Source organism: Mus caroli, unplaced genomic scaffold, assembly GCF_978045245.1.
Source record: "Mus caroli unplaced genomic scaffold, Mus_caroli_1 scaffold_2, whole genome shotgun sequence".
Taxonomy (NCBI): domain Eukaryota; kingdom Metazoa; phylum Chordata; class Mammalia; order Rodentia; family Muridae; genus Mus; species Mus caroli.
Window position 1 is genome coordinate 53174270 of NW_028227257.1, and position 20623 is coordinate 53194892.

At 41.8% G+C, this 20623-nt stretch overlaps 1 protein-coding gene across 3 annotated transcripts in view; it reads left to right on the top strand.

Annotated features, from left to right (window-relative positions):
* The first annotated feature begins 9112 nt into the window (after nucleotides 1-9112).
* Sppl2a (signal peptide peptidase like 2A) overlaps nucleotides 9113-20623 on the top strand; it is a 40021-nt gene continuing 28510 nt past the window's right edge. For 2 of the 3 annotated variants that reach the window (XR_003835920.2, XM_021156587.3), the window contains exons 1-6: nucleotides 9113-9430; nucleotides 14732-14851; nucleotides 15616-15798; nucleotides 16228-16317; nucleotides 16721-16854; nucleotides 19090-19241. Coding sequence is in view for 2 of the 3 variants with exons in the window: in XM_021156587.3 (XP_021012246.1) it covers nucleotides 9365-9430; nucleotides 14732-14851; nucleotides 15616-15798; nucleotides 16228-16317; nucleotides 16721-16854; nucleotides 19090-19241 (745 nt within the window). In the remaining variant the exon portion in view is untranslated. The remainder of the gene's footprint in view (nucleotides 9431-14731; nucleotides 14852-15615; nucleotides 15799-16227; nucleotides 16318-16720; nucleotides 16855-19089; nucleotides 19242-20623) is intronic. The other variant, XM_021156588.3, reaches the window with a different exon arrangement.

The window sequence follows — 20623 nt, forward strand, 5'->3', positions numbered from 1 at the left end:
AGATGTAAGTTAATGATAAATAAGAAAAAGGAGGGGCTGGCTGGTAATGTCAAGACTTGTTAATGAGAAAATATAGTTATATGCTTTATATTTTCAACAAAGAAGTCCAGGAAGGGGGCCAGTCTATACATTGTTATGAAGGTCATAGTCTTGCCAGCTTAGACAATTTAATTGATCTCAAACCTTGGGAGGCTGGAAGAGGAGAATTGTTAGTTACAGGCCAGGGTTACAGAGTGAATTCTTGGCTGAGCTGTAAAGCAAGACCTTAATCAACCACAAAATAATGTTACTTATTTTTATGAGCTGGTGATAAGATAGATTCGAGTTAAAGGAACACTGAAGACCTCTCATCCACTTCATGTGTAATTGGGGCTGTTATGTGAACTGCACTGGAAGTCAATCCTGAGACTACCCTGAGCTAACAGCAGGTCACTGAGTGTTAGTAAAATAGAGCAGAAGTGTCACGGGTTGGTAAATTACTGTACAACAATTACACTCAAAAGTATCTTCAACTCATCATGGTGGCACACGCCTTTAATCCCAACACTCAGGAGGCAGATGCAGAGAGATCTTTGTGAGTTCAAGCCAGCTTGGTCTACAGAGTGAGTTCCAGGGCAGCCAGGGCCATGCTGAGAAACCTTGTCTTGAAAACAAAATTAAAAAAAAAAAAGTATCTTCATTCTTCAAAAGGCACTTGACTGCTTTTACTCACTTTGAGTGATAGCTCATTAATTTGGAAGTTCCTATCAATATGAAATGAGGTTTAGAAGCCTGGAGTAGTCCTTCCTTCATACAACCAAGAGACAGGACTGCAGTGCCCACACAGAAAATGATGTAAATTCACTTGGAGACAGAGAGAGATCTGGGTAACACACAACTCAATTGCTATGCCTGAGAAGTTCAGGGTTTTCATTTCTATACTAAAGCCAACCAATGCATCAGTGGCCATGCTGACTCATGCAGACAGTAAGCAACTCTGGTTATGCTTTGACGATAAGATTAACAGAACTTCAGCTTGAAATCTATCATTCCCATTTTAAAGTAATTAAATCAAGAGCTGGAAAGCTCAGAAATAGAAAACCAAGCTTTTATTAGGACTTACTTGGTGACTTAAAACTCTTTGAAAGCTATCTAACTTGTCTTGAGGATTGAAAAATCATCTTAACATTGAACCAGAAAATTGTAGGTTTTTCCTTGTTATCAACAAAGAGGTGTGTGCATGTGTGTGTGTGTGTGTGTGTGTGTGTGTGTGTGTGTGTGCTGGGGATGGAATACAGGACCTTGTGCTTGCTACACAAGTTGAACTTCATCTCCAGCTCAACTCTTGGACTTTCAAAGTCCAAACTGGAGGGTGAATAAAGAGCAAGAAAGAAATATTTGAGGGCTGGAGAGATGGCTCAGCGGTTAAGAGCACTGACTGCTCTTCCAGAGGTCCTGAGTTCAATTCCCAGCAACCACATGGTAGCTCACAACCATTTATAATGGGATCCGATGCCCTCTTCTGGTGTGTCTGAAGACAGCTACAATGTATTCATAATAAATTATATATATATATATATATATATATATATATATATATATATATATGTGTGTGTGTGTATATATATATGCATATATATATATATTCAAACTAATTTTGTTTGAAATTAAACCCAGCTATTCCAGAGAAGGTTACACTATGCTTTAGAAGATACTTCAGAGGTAATTTTGTCAAATTCAAAAGTTTTGAGATCTACAGTACTTATTAGTCAAATCTTTTAACTTGCTAAACATTCATTGAAAATCTATAGTAACATACATAAGAATAGAAATGACTATAATTTTAGTTCCTTCTACATGTCTTGTTGTGAGACTTCATATGCATAATTTCCCACACAATTTTCTCATCTGACAAAAAAAAAAAAAAAAAAAAGGAGTAGATGCTGAAGAGATGAATCGATGATTAAGAGTGCTGGCTGCTCTCCTGCAGGATCCCAGCTGAACTCCAACATGGTGGTTCACTGTAATCAAAGTGGTTCTGAAAGAACCTAGTGGGGAAATCCCCACTCAATTCCCGTTCAGCGTGCACCCAAGAATCACGAACAGACAACCATCTTGATGTAAAAGCATGAGGTAGTTTAATGACAGAGCTCCGGGCCGACATGTATCTCCGGCAGGAGACAGAGGTGTCGACCACATGGTGGAGCTATAATGGCGGAGCTCCGGTTCAAAACGTATCTCACACAGGAGACAGCGGTTTTGACCCCGAGGCTTGGAAGCTAGGGCCTTTTATAGAAAAGGGGTGGGGCTGGGGGAGGAATTGGCTCGGTTTCACATGATTGGTCCATTTAAACATTAACAGACTGTCAGAAGGGCGGGAGATAGGGAGGCACCAGGCCAGTCAGGGCATGTAATGATGGGCCTGCCCGGGCATGTCCTGGCCTGTTCTGCTATGTTCTCAGCCCCAGGTTTCAAAGCTCACAAACAACTCTTTGGGCTACTTGACATAAATTACATGAATCACATGTCTTAAGTTTTATTTCCTTTCAGTTCATCTGTAACTTTGGAATCTCCGGGGATTCAACAACCTCTTCTGATCTTCATGGGCACCAGTCATGCATGTGATGCACAGACAAAATACCCATACTGCTTCAAACTCCACAGTTTTCAGATTGACCTGACTGGGGCAACAAGGAACCAAGAACCAACAGATAGAAGATACACAGCTGGAAAATCTGGGGTTGGGTGGGCGGTATGCTCTGATGGAGATAAGCCAGCCACCGAAAACTCGGGTGTTTATTCTGTACAGCTGAAGTAGATGCGGGTTGCCTAACCTCCTTAGTGGGTCTCTGTAGGGGAGCAGTCTCAAGCTACAGTCACCTCCTGGGAGGAGGCTTTGGTTGCTACTTCCTACACATCCTGTCAACATCTGTGCTAGCAGATATTTAATTATTGTAGATAGAAAACCTAATTGTTAACAAAACATGAAAGCCTAGATACTGTGGTTATCAGATGCAGTTAGGTGTGTCCTGAAGAGATAGATGTTCAGGTGTGGCTCTAAAAGCCTCCATAGATAAGAATGCTGAAGAATGGAAAGTTACTGCCTATTTTAAGGCAAGTTGCTTGGGAGGAGAGGTCTTGTAGTCTTTGCTCTCTGAGGCCAGGCAAAGTCAGCTGGATGGCTTGAACTCCGTGAAATGGTTTAGCTCCTACAGAGTTGTCTTGGACAAGCCCCCCCCCCCCCCTGCTCCCTGGCCCCTTGGCGGTTACAGGGTTCAGCCTGCCAAGGGTGTAAGGGAGGAGCTAGGGACATCTTAGACATTTGAGAGCGCTCTCTTTTGATTTGGAAGAACTTTTTGGAAGGAGATCTTATCTCCAGATAAGAGATGGGGATCCCCTCTTTAGGCTTGCAGGAACAACAGAGCTGCAGCTGGCAGGACACAGGAAAACAAGATTCTAGGAAAGAGAGCTAAGAAGCTCTCCTGGGCTCTTTTAGGAAGCTCAAGAGAAATGTAGACTAGCTCCGTAGATGACACAGAAAGAAAGAGATTTCTAAGGACCTAGCAGTTTACTGGCAGAATTAGTCTTGTGAATAGATATTTTGTATATAGCTAAGAAAATAAAATTACATCACTGAGCTAGCAGGTTTTTACTTCATCTCCTGCCTGTCATGTCTCTATTGCTATACATATTAGTTAAAAGGATAAATATTACACATCTGTGCTCACATCAAGGAGGGCCTTGCAATTCCCTTGACTCTGAGGCACTGGAAACTGTAACATGGCTGTGCTCATGTCAACTCTACACACTGACACAGGACTTCCTTCAGGCTCCACACCCATATGCGTAATATAAATGAAAAATTATCTTAAAATAAGAGTAATGAGTTACCTCATGAAGTTGGTTTAAATGTATTAAACCAGCTAATATATAAAGATTCTTAACCAAAAAAAGCAGTGAACACAAGCTTAAATTTAAACAAAACAAAACAAACAAACAACCCAGCCAGGCATGGGGCTTGTGGCTACAATCCTCTTCAGGAAGCCAAACAGGAGAATGGCTCTAAGTGCCACCCTAGCCCAGGCTACAGAGTGAGTCCCTGACTCAAAAACCAAATAAAACAAAAACCTGCTGGTAAGACTTTGTTAAGCATCTCATGGCTTTGCATTCATTAGGTGGCCTCATTGATCTGCTGGGAATGTATTTCAATTGGTGAGTTCTTGCCTAGCATGAATGAAACCCCGGGTTGGATCCCAAGGAGGATATAAAACCTGGTGACAGGGCTCCTGCTATCCAGAAATCTCAGTACTCAAGAGACAGGGGAGAGCCGGGCGTGGTGGCGCACGCCTTTAATCCCAGCACTCGGGAGGCAGAGGCAGGCGGATTTCTGAGTTCCAGGCCAGCCTGGTCTACAAAGTGAGTTCCAGGACAGCCAAGGCTACACAGAGAAACCCTGTCTCGAAAAACCAAAAAAAAAAAAAAAAAAAGAGACAGGGGAGGATCTTAAGTTCAAGGTTATTCCTGGCTTCATGACAAGTTGGAAAACAGCTTGATATATATATATATTCCTATGCTTTAAAGCGGGCAGAGAGGGGGGTTCTTTTGTTAAGAGTGTAAAGATTCCTAAGCAAAGACTGGAAAGATGGCTCAGTGGTTAAGAGTTAAATTCCTGTTCGGGGACACCCACAACTAAGTGTTTGTAACTCCAGCCCTAGGGGATGGGACACCTTTTTCTGGTGTCCCTGGACGCCCACACAAATGGCATGCAATGATAGACTCATATACATATGCATAAATTAAAAAGCTTAAACAAACAACAAACCCAACCAACTAAGGTTCCTAGGCAGGGGTGAATGAATCCCGAACCTGTCCTGCCACCTTGGGTACCCTGCTACTTTTACCCATGAGGCACGAGAAGCATCTTGCTCCTTCCTGTCTATTGAATGCTTCTTTTTAGGATTCTTTGTGACTATTTCATTGATATAATTCCCAAGGGAAGAAGATAGCTCTGTCCACGGAGCAATGAATCTGTGTGAGCAAGAAAACTGAGCTCACAGGGACAAAAGCACCGTTGGCAGCTTGTCGTCATGTCTGGTCATGCCTGTGAACTACGAAGCATCCCAGTCATGTGCTCAACTCAGGGAGAATTGATGCCTCACAGACAAGTGTCAGAGAGGAAAGTACTTGACCAAAGCCAGACAAGCTCTGCCACAAAGGAGTGCTGGGAAGCTCTGTGTTGTTATTTCACCAGGCAGCAAGATAATGACTGGGTCTGAGTACTAAGTAATCCCTGAAACCATTGATGCTTTGCTTTGTTTCATGAAAGTTGTATTCAGCGATGAAGACACGCACGCACACATGCATATACAACCCCAACAACACACGATGAAGACACGCTCGCACACATGCATATACAACCCTAACAACACAGTCACCAGAGTGCAACTGGGGAGATTCAGCAATCCCATGTCTGGGCATATAGCCAAGTTGAAATCAGTGTATCAAAGAGATGTTTGGACTCCCATTTTCACTGAAGCATCATTGTCAATAGCCAAGATCTGGAAACAACCAAAATATCTGTAACAGCATAGGCATGAATTTTCTGGATAGGACTCTGTAACACAGGATATAATCTGAAGAATTGACTAAAGGGATTACAGGAATTTAAGAAACAGCCACTAGTGAGTAGTCAGCCTATACTATAGACCCAATAGACTGGGGGAAAAATCTTTGCCAACTATACATCACACAGAGAATTAATATCCAGGATATATAAAGAACTGTAAAAATTAAATACTAAGAAGACAGATTATACAATGAATGGCTAGACTAAAGAAGCAAACAGTGCACCTGATACTTGAAAGTGCTGAACATCCCCAAACTTCTTTGAGATTCTTTCAACCAGGTGTAGAGGCACATGCCTTTAATCCCAGCACTCAGGAGGCAGAGGCAGGTAGAGCTTTGTGAGTTCAAACTAGTCTGGTCTACAAAGTGAGTTCCAGGACAGCCAGAGTCACAGAATAAGACTCAGAGGCTCTGTTTCACCCCAGTCAGATGGCTGCCATCAAGAAAACAAACAATAACACATTCTGGGGGTGGGGACAGAGGATTCAGTATTTATTATGGGTAGGAATGTAAATTTGTATAACCACCATTAAAGTCAGGGATGATGTCACTCAAAAACTGAAAGTAGGTCTATCATACCATCTAGGTGTCCCACACTGGGGTATATGCCCAAGGGAGTCTAAGTTAACATACCACTAACAGCCAGGAAATGTTCACCAAAGGAAAAACAGATAAAGAATGTATACTGCATATACACGATGGAAATTTATTGCATTATAAAATCATCTGTTTACTGGCAAATGGATGCAATTGGAAATCATTATATTAAGTGAAATAAGCCAGATGCAGAAAGATATATTTGGAACCTGGATTTAAAATTATTCATATGTATACATATTATACACACTTATGTATCGTGTATATAGATGAACAAAGAGAAACAATGGATTTTGAAATATGATACACACAATGGAATTGATTCAGTCTTTACAAAAGAGGGAATCTGGCCAATGACCTCATGGATGAGCATAGCAGACATTACAGGTGCCTCCTCTTGCAGATATTGTCATCTCAACCCTAGCCATTGAGGACCAAGCCTTCAAGCACATAAACCTTGCAGGGACAAATTACATCTAACCCACAGCAGGTTGCTTATAGTTTGGGATCATCACAGGGCCACTTAGACCTTCGTGGACCCGTCTTCACAAACATTTGCTTTCATTTCCCTTGGGTCCATCACTAGAAAAGGAATGGTCATGTTGTACAGTAGGGTATGGTTAACTAGACAAGAAAAGCCCGTTTGTGAAGCTGGTTACTTTACATCCTCACCAGAATTCTGGCTCCTCCACATTGTAACCGATGTTTGGCGGCATAACTTTCATTCCATCCATTCTTGTAGGTCCATGGAACTTGTGCACTCCTTTTCCAGTTTTTGGTCTTTTTATTGAATAATAAGAGTTCTTTATATATCTGTATATATATGAACATATAAATACATATATGTTTATATATGTGTGTGTGTTCATGTATAGATGCTTTATGATTGTCTTCTCCCAATCTACAGTGGTCTTTACTCCTTTAAGAATATCTTCCAGGGGATGGAGAGATGTCTCAGTGGTTAAGAGCACTGGCTGCTCTTCAGGAGATGGACCTGGGGTCAATTTCCACATGGCTACTTTAAGAATATCTTCCAGGGGATGGAGAGATGGCTCAGTGGTTAAGAGCACTGGCTGCTCTTCAGGAGATGGACCTGGGGTCAATTTCCACATGGCTACTTATAATCAATAATCACCTAGAACTCCAGTTCTGGGATCTGGTGTCCTCTTCTGATCTCTGTAGACACCTGCACACACATAGTAGACATAAGCTCATGTAGGTGTCTATGAAAGTACACACACAAATATTTAAAAAAATATCTTCCAAAGAATAGAGGTTTTTATTTTGGTGAGGTCAATTTATTGATTTTATTGTTGTATAGTTTTCCCTTTTTTTGTGTCCTATCTTAGGAATCTTCATCCAACAAGAAGCTCTTAAGAGACTTTATAAATGTTTCCCTGAGACAACTTAGAAGGTCAGGAGTAAGATTTATTTGAGCTAAACTGAGGTAGCAGTATGAGGTCTCTGGAATGCTCATTCTCTGATTCTCGGATTCAATAGGTTTGGATGGTGATGCTGAAACTGCTGAGTCAGGAGCCGTGGTCCAGGCCGGCACTCTGAAACACTAAATAATAAAAGGGTTTTAAGCTTGGCTGCATATTAAACCTGGAAATGTTTTTAAAATCCAGATATATTGCTCTCATCAGATGAGCAAGTATCTAGGATCCCAGTGGAAAGAAGAGACTAGCTTAAACATCAGTGTCCTAGAAGGATTCTAAAAGTGGCTGAGAGTAAATGCAACAATGCCTTGACAGGCAGTTTCTGTCTAGGGGGCTCTTATGGCTGGAAGGGTTACAAATAGATTGAAACTGAACCAGAAGGGGAAGCCAGGGGACAGACAACTACAGAAAAAACTCACGCAGAACTGTAGGAGAGCTTCCTTTAGGAATTCCCCCACAAAGATGCTAATGAGGAAGTCTCAAGTTCCAAGCTGTGCAACCATTTCACCCTCTGCCTCTTCTTACTCTCCCCTCTCCTAACTTCAGCCAAGGTCCAGTTCTGTAATTCTGTAGTCCTGTAGTTGCCTCCCTTGGTTTTCAGACTAATGCTTCCTTCCTCTTTGCCTAGCTGAAATTAACTTGCACAGAAGGTAATAGTCAGTTATACTCAGCTAGGGATGGTGTTTTTTTTTTTCTTCCTGGTGCCCTATTTTTACCTCCCTTGGATCCTTGTGGAGTTCCTTGTGAAGGGTTGCTTTGTAACAGTGTTTGCTCACACATCTGTAGTCCTTACTGTGTCCCTCCCTTAGGATAACAGGAACACTGTCCCATTCAGTGTTTGGTATTAAATAGTCGTCCAACAAATATTTGACAACCTAGTATACACTGGATATTTTATGTGTAAGGACACAGCAGTCAACAGAGCAAAGAGGGATCCTTCCATTAACTGGATAGCAGCATGGGAGATACATAGATGAGTATAAGAAAATGGGGGGGGACCCCAAAACCTCAGGCATGGTGACTTATGCCTATGATACAGGCAGATCTCTGAGTTCTAGGCCATGATCTTCAGAGTGAGTTCAGTACTAGTCGAGGATATGTTTCTAAAAAAAGCAAGAACAACAACAGCAATAAATAAATAACAAAAAGAAAAAAAAAGCTATGAAGGTTACAAATAAATAAATCATAGTATGGAAGTGAATTAAGGGGTACTTAAGATGAAGTGTACTAGGAAACTCTAAAGGAGGAAGTGTTAAGTAAGCAATAAGGGAACACCAAGAGTGTATTCCCCAGAGACTGCCCGCATAGAGGGTCTGTGGATCTTAACGGGTGGGAAAGTAGAGAAACCAAAGACAGAGAAAATAGGGTGAGATGACGTAAACTTAGCAGCAGAGGAAGAGTTTTGATTTGTGCTGCCAAGTGTGGAGAGGAGCCTCGTCTGGTTTCCGTCTTTACGAAGATCGCCCCGAGGCTACGTGGCAGAGGCCAGAAAGGAAACTGAAACCCGAAGCTCCAGTGGCTTGGAATGGGCGGCGGCCGCAGTTAGGGGGAACCGAACGAGAATCCAGGATTTACGCAGCTAAAACGGCTCTGCCAGGAGCTGACAGTCCCCACAGAGTCCCGGCCTAGCGTTTCGCGGGAGGGACCGGAAGAGGAAGTCGGGGCTGCACCCTAGAGGTCCGGGTGCCGCCAGCGCAGCCTGAGCCTAGCTGCCCGCCCGTGGGATGGGGCTGCTGCACTCGCTGCACGCTCCCGCGGCTGCCCTGCTCTGGAGCTGCCTGCTCGGACTGGTGAGAGCCGCACTCCCCTCCCCTCCCCTCCGCTTTTCCCTCCCCTTCCTCTCGCTTCCTCCCCCTCCCCCTCCCCCTCCATCCCTTCCTTTCCCTCTAACCCTCTCCGGATTTCCCTCATCCCTCCTCCTTCCCTTCCTCCCCCTTCCTCTCCTTCTACGCTGGCTTCCCATTCTCCCACTGCCCGGGCCCGGTTAACTGCCTTCATCCTTGAGTCCCAGCATTCCTCACCCGCCCCCAGCCCCCCGAAATCCTGCGAAATGCCCAACCCCTGGGAGAAACCCGCGGGGCGGGGGTAAGAGTGGGTGGGGAGCTTCCTCCTCCTTGGTCCTGGAGCCCTCTCTATAATTTTTCACCGTGCAGGCATCTTTTCTTCTTAATTCAAAGAATTCACTTCTGTGCTTATCTGTGTAGCCCAATCTTACTGCTGCCTTTTGCCCAGAAAAAGGCGGAGGGAGGGGCCGGTGTGAACAGGGTTCCAGGTGTTAGCGTTCTGGCCTGCTCTTTAGTTGACTGCGCTCACATACATTTCTCTCTATAGCCTTATGAATATCTATATACTTTCCTTTCGCACCCAGATAGTGCCTTCTATGTAAGGTACATGTGACTATACTGTGGTATTTGTATTATGCTTTTGCTTTCATATAGGTATACTTTAAAATACCTTCAGAGGGGAAATGAGAGATTTGAATAGTTTGACGTCTAAAAGGGTCAAAGTCTGGTTGAGAAAAAATAACAAATATGCGCTCACATACCCGTATTTGCTGAAATAATGTTTTAAAATTCGGGATCAAAGTAATTTGAGCTCCAGTGTGTGACCAAGAAGCTAGCTCTCAGTGTTTTAGATTTTGTTTCTGTTCGCTTTCTTTTCTGACATTTGATGTTGGGAAATTTTTATCGGTGTTGTTTGCACACTGTTGTGTAAACTGTGTATGTAGTTATTACTTAGAAACCATCACTTCTCTGAAAGACTGCTTTGTCACTCTGGGCTTGAAAAGGTCATGGAGAAGGTCTAAGCCCCAAACAGTTTTTTTTTAAAAAAGGTAGCCTTTGGCGTTCTAGGAACTTTGATGGACAGCATTCGGAGAGAATTCATTCAAAAGTATTCAAAAGTATTTTGAGGAGAGAATGACAACACAGTAGCTTTACTTTGTATCTTTAAAGCAGGAACTGAATAACCAGACAAGTGTCATTTAGTTCCAAAGAAAACTCAGAGGGTATGTAAATGTCCCGACCCTCTAACTTAGCTGTCAAGCTTAACATTCATGTCAGTGAACTTAAGATGATTAATACAAAATCATGTTTACATACTTATACCATAGCTTCACTAATTTTTCTCAAGGTAAATCAATAGTTAGCACAGTAATATATCTACTCTTGATAAACCCATATTTTTGGGGCACTCAGGAAGCTGAGGTCTGTGGATCTCTTGAGTTCGGAGCTGGTTTGGTCTACAGAGAGTTCCAGGACAGCCTACAGAGAGAAATCTTGTCTCAAGAAAACAAAACAAAACATACAAAGCCTTAAGTCCACACTGTGGTTGCTATTAAAGAGCTCAGAAGATACCTGGGTAACGATGGATGTCATGGATACAGGGGTAATGACAGCTACGTATGTAGCATGCTATTTTTGTTGTTGTCTTTTTTCAGACATTTTTTTTTTTTTCTCTGTAGCCCTGGCTGTCCTGGGACTCACTCTGTAGACCAGGCTGACTTCAAACACACAGAGATTCCCCCTGCCTCTGCCTCCTCTAAGTGCCGAGCTTAAAGGCTTGTGCTATCACTGACCTATTTAGCAAGCTTTTTTTAGGTATGGTCCCTGTGAAGTACTTGGCCTCCCTCCTGCTCCCCTCAACCCCAAACAGGGTCTGAAACTGGCTGACCTTGAGCTCCCCAAGAATGACAGTGAATTTCTGTCCTTAGTGTGGGGATTGTAGGCATGAACCACCATGCTCAAACGGTTTCATAAATGGTAGGCAAGTGCTCAACTGAGCTAAATCCCTAGCCAGCTGAGGAATAAGAGTTTTGTTGTTGTTTGTTTGTTTTGTTTTAAGGTTTGGGAAGTTGGTAATAGGTTCCCTTGGTTGCGACTTTAAAACATGTCCCTTTTCTGAACAAACTATAAGATTTCCAAATATTTTTGTAGTGGCTTTGCTTTTGATTCTTAGCATAAATCTTAACTAAAAATACCCATTAATATCTGTGTGAGATAATCTGAACACTGTGCTACCCCGGACATTGCCTCTTTCAGGTTAGTCCTTTAAACTCAGCTTCCCACAGGGTCAGAGTTTGGACAAAATGAAGACAAGTTCTTTACCAGTATGGTACAGCATGGTGCATTTAGCCTAATTCCAGATAGAGTCATCATTCTGTTTGTAAATTCACGAGCCTGCCTTTTTACTGTCTGCATTGAGGGCAGCATCCCGCTATTCTGTTCTCTCACCAGAATGGCCTTGATAAGCTCTTTTTATAGCATGGTAGGCTTTCTCTAGACTGCTCCTCCAAACCTCCAGACTTCTCCTACACACTAATGTCAAAGGCTTATGAACCATATCATCAGCTATAATCTGTCATAAGCAACAACCTACCACTGTGGTACCATATTTCTCAGCATTCTATTAGTTGTGGCCGCTTGTGTTTTCACTGCTGACCCATTTCCCTGGATCTCATGTTCTTTTTTTTTTTTTTTTTAAACTGGAAATATTTGGTTCCTTTTAATCAGCTATTGGTGGTATAATACAACAATTTCAGGTGATACTAATTTAAACATTTACTAGTTCAGGGAAGGACAATCTCAGCACAATGTAAAGCCAAGTGTCACGTGACTCCGCTGCTTTCTCAAGAAAGCGGGTATAAAGGCATGGTCGGAATGGTGGCTGACAACTTGGACTCCTGTGGGTTGCTTATGGGTCATTTTGTAGGTATACTGGCAGGCGAGATGTTGGAAGCAAACCCACTGTTCTTAGAAACAACCGTATGCTTAAAAACGAAAAAGAAAAAGAAAAAAAGATGTACATTTGAGCTCATATCTGAAAACAAAGAAAAATATCCACCAAATAGCACAACAGATTTTTTTTTTAATAATTATTTTCTAACATTAAGATTGTTATTGTAGGGGTCTGGAGAGATGGCTCAGTGATTAAGAGCACTGACTGAGCCGGGCGGTGGTGGCCCACGCCTTTAATCCCAGCACTTGGGAGGCAGAGGCAGGTGGATTTCTGAGTTCGAGGCCAGCCTGGTCTACAGAGTGAGTTACAGGACAGCCAAAATACACAGAGAAACCCTGTCTTGAAAAACAAAAACAAAAAAAAACCAACCAAACAAAGAGCACTGACTGCTCTTCCGAAGGTCCTGAGTTCAAATCCCAGCAACCACATGGTGGCTCACAACGATCCATAATGAGATCTGACGCCCTCTTCTGAGGTGTCTGAGGACAGGTACATTGTACTTATATATAATAAATAAATAAATCTTTAAAAAAAAGATTGTTATTGTAGGGAAACATCTCTTCTTTTTGAATACCCAATTTAATGTTCACTGTATTAAATTGCAAAGAGAACTAAGTTCTGTGTTCTATACAAATTAAAAGTCCCATGAACATACTCCCCCCACCCTACCAAAGCTCAGGTTTGCAATGGACATGTTCTTCTTTGTTTATTTAGAGATAGGTTTGTACACAGAGAAGATGGGAAGAACCACGATTGAAGGAGGGAGCAGTATTCTGAACGATTGAGGATGTCTGCATGTCTTCCACCTCTCCCTTTTGTGTATCTTTCTCTGTCACCTTTTACTGTTTCCTTATCTTTCTAGACAATAGGAAGGAAGACAAGAAAAATATTTTAGTTAAAATACTTATAAAAGTTATTAAGGTTATTTTTATTATTTATTTATTGCGGGGGGCATACATTTGTGTTGTGATCTGAGGACAACTTGTGAGGAGTATTTCTCTTCCTCCCAATATGGGTCTGTGGTACTTACTTCGAGATGCCCCCAAGTAAGACACTGAGATGCAGATTGATGCAAAAGCAAGAGGTTTATTTCTGGCGTGTTAGGATAGACCTTCAGTCAGTCCCTTGAGGAGAGTGATGAGAAGGTGACTCCGAATGGCTATTACAAGCAGTTTTTATACTTTGTAGGTTACATCAGCAAGGTTACAGTTCAAGCTTATTGGCTAACCATATTGAATTTCAAATCTTTGGCTAGCAAGCATGACAAACATTTGAACTCTACCTGGGACTTTCCAGAGGGTCAGTGACTATCAGTACATTCTGAAAATTTTTAACTCAAGAATGTTCCTGTGGGTGGAGAATGGAACTTGGTCTAGCCTTGACCCAAGTTAGGTGGGTGTAAGGCTGGAGAAAGCCCCTAAGGCCCTTCAGGTCCTGAGACCCTCAGCCTTGATAAACAAGTGCTGTTATCAATTGAGCTATGTCCTTTATTCACGTACTTATTTGTGATCATTTAGAGACAGGGTCTCTCTATGTAACCCTGGCAGTCCTAGAACTCACAAAGATCCACTTGCCTCTGATTCCCTGACCGCTGGGATTGAAGGCATGTGGACCATACTTGGCAATTTTTTGTTTGTTATTTTGTTTTGAGACAGGGTTTCTTTGTGTAGCCCAGAATGTCCTAGAATTCGATCTGTAAACCAGGCTAGCCTTAAACTCGTGCCTCAGCCTCCTAAGTGCTGACATCAAAGGCGAGCACCACTCCCCACCCCTGCCTGTTTTTCTCTTAAACTCTGCTTTGGTGTATTTGGACAGGCAGTTGAAGCTCTTGAAGACTTGAGTGAAAATGCTTTTAAATTCCAGGTGGTTATCTTATACAGATACCACTTGGGAGTAATCTCAGATCTCTTTAATCCTAGGTAAAAGAACTAGTCAAGAATTGACAGCGGGAAGAAAAAAATAGAATTGACAGCGGGACAAGCAGAGAGGTTTTGAGTACCTCTTGCTGAATGAATGTGCACAGTGAAGTCATAACTCATAAAAGAGGAGGAAAGTGTCCAACTGAGAGGGCAGACAGGCATTGTTACATCACAGCAAGAATCCTCTCAGGGATGTGGCCCTTAAAAACTGTGGCCATGTTTAATCCTGCAGGAAAGGGACTCATTTTCCCCAAAGAATGAGTTTAGACAAGTGTGTATAGTTTCACTATTCCTCATTGAATTAAATAAACGCATTGAAGGACTTGCTCTCCTTAGGAAGAGTGATCAACTCTGAATATAAATAGTTTTATTAAAATCTTTAGTTGCCTGCAAGCCTAAATATGACTACTACCATGAAAGTTGTTTGTATCTTAGGCAGCTGCTCAGGAAGCCATTCTGCATGCGTCTGCAAATGGCGCGTCTTCACTTTCCAAGGACTACTGCATGTATTATAACAACAACTGGACACGGCTTCCAAGTTCCCTAGAAAATGCAGTAAGTAAATAACAGATCATAATTATTCATAATAATAACTGTTGAATATGGGTAATAACTTTTAGGATATGGATCAATTATGATATTTGGTGATTAATAAATACTTCATTGACTTTGGTCAAGTCTTTTTTTTTCTGTAAAAGAGATGAAAGAAATGACTTGGGGAATTTTGTTTGTTTGTTTTAGTGAGACAAGTCTCACTAGACTTGACTACCCTGGAACTCACAATGTCAGCCAGGCTGGCCGCAGAGTCTTAGAGGTCTGCTTAGAGGTCTCTGCTTCTAGAGTGCTAGCATTAAAGGTGTGTGCCACTGTCCTGAGCTCAATTGAGGGAAGTTTTTTTATTTTTTTTTTTCTTTATGTGTGTAGGTGTTTTATCTGCATGTGTGTCTCCATACCACATGCATTCCTGGTGCCTGCAGAGACCATAAGAGGATGCCAGATGCCTGGAGTTTCCGATGGTTGGGAGCTGACATGTGGGAGCTGGGAATTGAACCTAGGTCTCTAGAAGGGCAACCAGTATTCTAAACTGCTGAGTCATCTCTGCAGCCCAGACTGAGGGAATTTTAGAATTTGCACCTCTAGTCCTTGTTGCTTGTCATAAAGTTGTTTTTGTTATCTCAGGCATAAGTACATGCTGTTCCCCTGAGCTACACGCCCAGCCCCTCAAAAGCAGTGTACCAAAGCACTGTCGGGGTCTCATCGCTGAGTGCTGTTGGGTAAAATGAGGTATCTGTCTTATCAAAAACACTTCCTATTTTCAGACTTCTCTGAGCTTGATGAATTTGACGGGCACACCACTGTGCCACCTTTCTGATATTCCTCCTGATGGCATAAGGAACAAGGCAGTGGTGGTGCACTGGGGACCCTGCCATTTTCTTGAAAAAGCCAGAATTGCACAGGAAGGTGGTGCTGCAGCATTGCTGATTGCCAACAACAGTGTCCTAGTAAGTCCCAAAGCAGAGTAACTTCTATTGCACCTATAACGTCAGTCTCCCCGGAATCAGTTAACTCTCCTAGGAGCTGAAGTTTTAATAACCTTGTAGATTAATTTTTATTAATATACATTCTAGATTTATTAATAAAACATTCTAATTGTAAAGTTGTATAGTTTTTGCTGTATTTGTAGAGTTGAGATGACTTGGTTGGAAACAAATATGTATATATGTTTATATAGTGTTTATACTGTACAATGTCATATGTAGTATGTATCAGTTGAAATTCATGTTAAAAGTATTTTGTTTTGAGAACTTATATATTATTAAGAAAGAATAATGAAGCTTTGTTTTTATAGTTTAATAATATTTGCACTTAGTATAGTAGTATATATGTTTTTTATTCTGTAAATAATCATACTTCATATTTTTTTCTTTTAGATTCCTTCCTCAAGGAACAAATCTACATTTCAAAATGTGACTATACTAATTGCAGTTATAACCCAAAAAGACTTCAAAGATATGAAAGAGGTAAGTTAATCATTGCATATTATATGTTTATAATGTTACATTTAATCACTATGCTTTTTTGTTTGTTTTGAGACGAGGTTTCTCTGTGTAACCCTGACTGACCTGGAACTTGCTCTGTAGGCCAGGCTGGCCTTAAACTCAGAGATCCTCCTGCCTTTGTCTTCCAAGTGCTGGGATTAAAAGTGTGCGCCACCTCCAGGCTCCAATTACTGTATTTGGTTTTGACTACTATTCATTCTCCATTTGCTAACAGGAAGCTTGAGGAGAGCCGCATATGGCTTCAGTTGTACTGTCTTCTTAGCTATGTGATGAAGTGTTCGCCCTAGCATGAAATGTCAATGCTGCTGCTGTACTCCAGTAGAGGAGATCCATTCCTGTGTTTAACTGTCCCTTTGCCCTTCAGACTCTTGGAGATGACATTACCGTGAAAATGTATTCCCCATCCTGGCCTAACTTTGACTATACTCTGGTGGTTATTTTTGTAATTGCTGTGTTCACTGTGGCCTTAGGAGGATACTGGAGTGGACTTATTGAATTGTAAGTTTAATTAAACTTTTTATGGCTTCCTGATAAATGGTTTTAAATAATGTTTCATGATAATCCTAATAACAAAAATATTTACTTTTTTTCTGACCTCGGCATATAGTGACTGCCATTGGGATTGTCTTTTTTAAAAAAATAGGAAAGTTGTAGGCACCTGAATTATTTGTTGATAGGGAAACACTTATCAGATGCTCATGGAGGCTGGTGAGGTGTCTCAGTGGATAAAGTGTTCACCCAACAAGTGTGAGGACCTGAGTGCAAAGCCCTAGAGCCCATTTAGAGCTGGACACAGCTGTGTCTGTCTGGCGTCCCTGTGCTCCTGCAGCACTGTGGGAGTCAGAGGCAGGAGTCTGCGGAAGCTGAAGGACAGGTGGACCTGTCTACAGTAGAAGCCAAGGTTCAAGGGTGACGCCAGAGGCTGTCTCCATCCATCCATGCATCCATGCATCCATCCATGTGTTCTGGCAGACACACACAGAGAAAGAGAGAGAGAGAGAGAGAGGAGAGGGGAGAGAGGAGAGGGGAGAGAGAAGTTTCATAGCAGGAGCTGGGAATACAGCTCAGTGGTGGAGCGTTCATCTAGTATTTTGAACAACTTTTGCCTTGTTGTTTGAACCACTGCACTCCCAAAAGAATACAATTAATGGTAGTATTTAGTGCATAAACCTGGTAGTTGGTTCTCTTTCAAGAAACTGTTTATGAAGGCTACATGTGATTCATACCTGTAATCACAGCACTTGAAAGGTGGAGGTCACCCTTCACTACGTATGGAGTTCTAGGCCACCCTGGGCTACTTATGACCCTGCCTAATGCAGTCCCCTTTGCCCCGTGAAGTGCTTTATGTGGTATACACACCTGCAACCCATACACAGGAGGACCACGAGTTTGAAAGTGCCCTGGGTTACATATTAAGTTTAGGTCTAGCTTCTGCTACATCACAAGGCTCTGTCTCAGAAGGGGGTGTGTGCCTTGTGCTTCATAATACATGGAATATGAATATATGGGTTATTATGACTTTAATGTGTATTACTGTACATTTTAAAAATTTATTTTCAATGGCAGATACCAATGGTTGGCACCTTTTCCCACTTAGGTACCACATTAGTAACACTTGTGTTAAGGCCTTGGCATCCTGATCTAGAGTTCTAGTGAGGGTGTCGGTGTCTCTGAACAGTTTCAAATATGCAGATGCTTTATTTAGTCCAGACTTAATGATCCGGGCCAGAAAATGCATGACAGGAATGCATGACAGAGAGAAGAATTAGGGCAGGGAGCACAGAGTGGGTTCCATGTAACTGGGAAGAGGCAATGAGGCTGACAGCAGAGACTACTCAATGAGGTGACTCTTGCTGGGAGAATTCATGGGAAGTGAGAAAGATAGGACAGGACTGTATCTGATAATTAAAAAAAATTCTTCTAAATACATTAATGAGCACAGAGTAGACATATAGTAAATACTGAGTTTGCTCGTAAGAGAATTTCATGTTTATATTTGAAAGAAACTAATTTTAGAAATGCTTTATTGTATGAAGATGGATAATGTTGTTTGTAAGTTTATATCTTTTTTTTTTTTTTTTTTTTGGTTTTTCGAGACAGGGTTTCTCTGTGTAGCCCTGGCTGTCCTGGCACTCACTTTGTAGACCAGGCTGGCCTCGAACTCAGAAATCTGCCTGCCTCTGCCTCCCAAGTACTGGGATTAAAGGCGTGCGCCACCACGCCCGGCGTAAGTTTATATCTTAAAACTTAACTATGGCATGCCTTTAATCCCAGCACTTCGGAGGCAGAGGTAGGTGGATTTCTGAGTTCAAGGCCAGCCTGGTCTACAGAGTGAGTTCCAGGGCAGCCAGGGCTATACAGAGAAGCCCTGTCTCAAAAAAAACAAAAAACCAAAAAACTTAATTATGTCAACATAAATAGTTCTCCTAACTTGGTTGTATGAACATCCGTAAACATTAAATTGTTAATATGATAAATGTCATCTCTTCTAGCAGTTTTGTTTTCATTAAAAAATTCTTGTCCCAAAGTCGTGTAATAGCAGATTATCTCTGGAGAGTAGCAATAGAGGATGTTTCAGTTTCCAGATTAAATATTTCTCTCTGGTCCTTATTACATTACATTATTACTGCATTACCTTTGTGATTAACCTTCAATTGGTGTTAGAAAGGGATTTTTAAAAATAACTGTACTTGGTAAAAGCTTGCTGATGTATTCCTGTGTGTGTTTATACAGGGAAAACATGAAGTCAGTGGAAGACGCAGAAGAGAGAGAGACAAGAAAAAAGAAGGACGATTACTTAACGTTCAGTCCTCTCACGGTTGTCGCCTTCGTGGCCATCTGCTGCGTAATGATTGTCTTACTGTATTTCTTCTACAGGTGGCTCGGTAAGAAACTGGATTTTATGTGTGCTGCCTTGAGTATATAGCTGTGTATATCTTCTCAAGAGGCTGAGGCCAGCCTAGGACACATAGTAATCTCTAGATCAGCCTAGGGCCACACAATAAGACCCTCTCTCAAAAACTAAACTTTTGGGACCGGAGAGATGGCTCAGCTGTTAAGAGCAAGTACTGCTCTTGTGAAGGATTCCAGTTTGGTTCCTAGCGCCATGCCAAGTGGCTCACAAGCACCTGTAATTCCAGCTCCATCAAGATCCAACGCCTCTGGCTTCCTTAGGCACTTATATACATGTACATACTCACATATATGTTCATATATGCACATACTTAAAATACAAATAATTTTAAAAAGATAGCTATTCTACCCTAAAGCATATTTCAATTTTTAGTGAGAATTACAAATTAATTTTTTTTCCAAGACAGGGTTTTTTATGGATGCCCTGACTGTCCTGAAACTTGCTTTGTAGACCAGGCTGGTCCTGAACTCAGATGTTGATCTGCCTCTGCCTCCCAAGTGCTGGAACTAAAGGTGTGCATCACTCTGCCCAGCTTACAAGGGAAATTTTTGATGTGGGAAGAAAATCATTCAACCTCATAATTATCCCAGAACATAGAATTAAATTATGATTGGCCAATGTTTTGTGTGGTATTGTAAGATTTTGTTTACCCTAAATGAGTTTTCATGACTAAGATGGCTGCTATTTCTTAGTATATTATAACTTGACAGAATTTTATTAAATTGTTAAGGCTTTCTTTATCTTTTGGTTTGTTTGGAAATAGGCTTTCTCTGTGTAGCCTTGAGTGTCCTGGAAGTTTCCTTGCCATTTTGCCATTAAGATATACTTAAAGATTTAAGATCTACTTAAAGTAACTGAGGATGATCTTGAGAACGCTTTCTGGTAAACTCCTTACATTTAAAACAAAACTAGCTGGAACTAAGTGACGATAAAGTTATTCCTCATGTGGAATCCTTTCCGAAGTGGCAGCACACTGTTGGACAAGGCACTAAAGCTGCAGAATGGCCTCAGGAAGTATAATCTCTGCCAGGCGGTGACAACCTGAGTTAGGCAGCTTGGCAAAAGATAGACTAAAATCCAGTTGACGGGCCATGGGGTGTCTGTCCACTGCTCCTCTTAGCACACATAGCCAGTGATCACAGGGACTGGTGCAGTGTCCATGACTACATACACTAGCTTATCCAGTCCTTACAACAATCCGGTATGCACCTCATGAACCTGCCCTGTTAGAATCAAGCACCCAGACTCAGACCACCCCAAATTTGCTGTGTTTAGATCAGCCTGTTTCTCACCCCTCATCCCTGTGTACACAGCTGAAACCAAATAGGCCTTGAAAATGGAGGAACAGCTTGT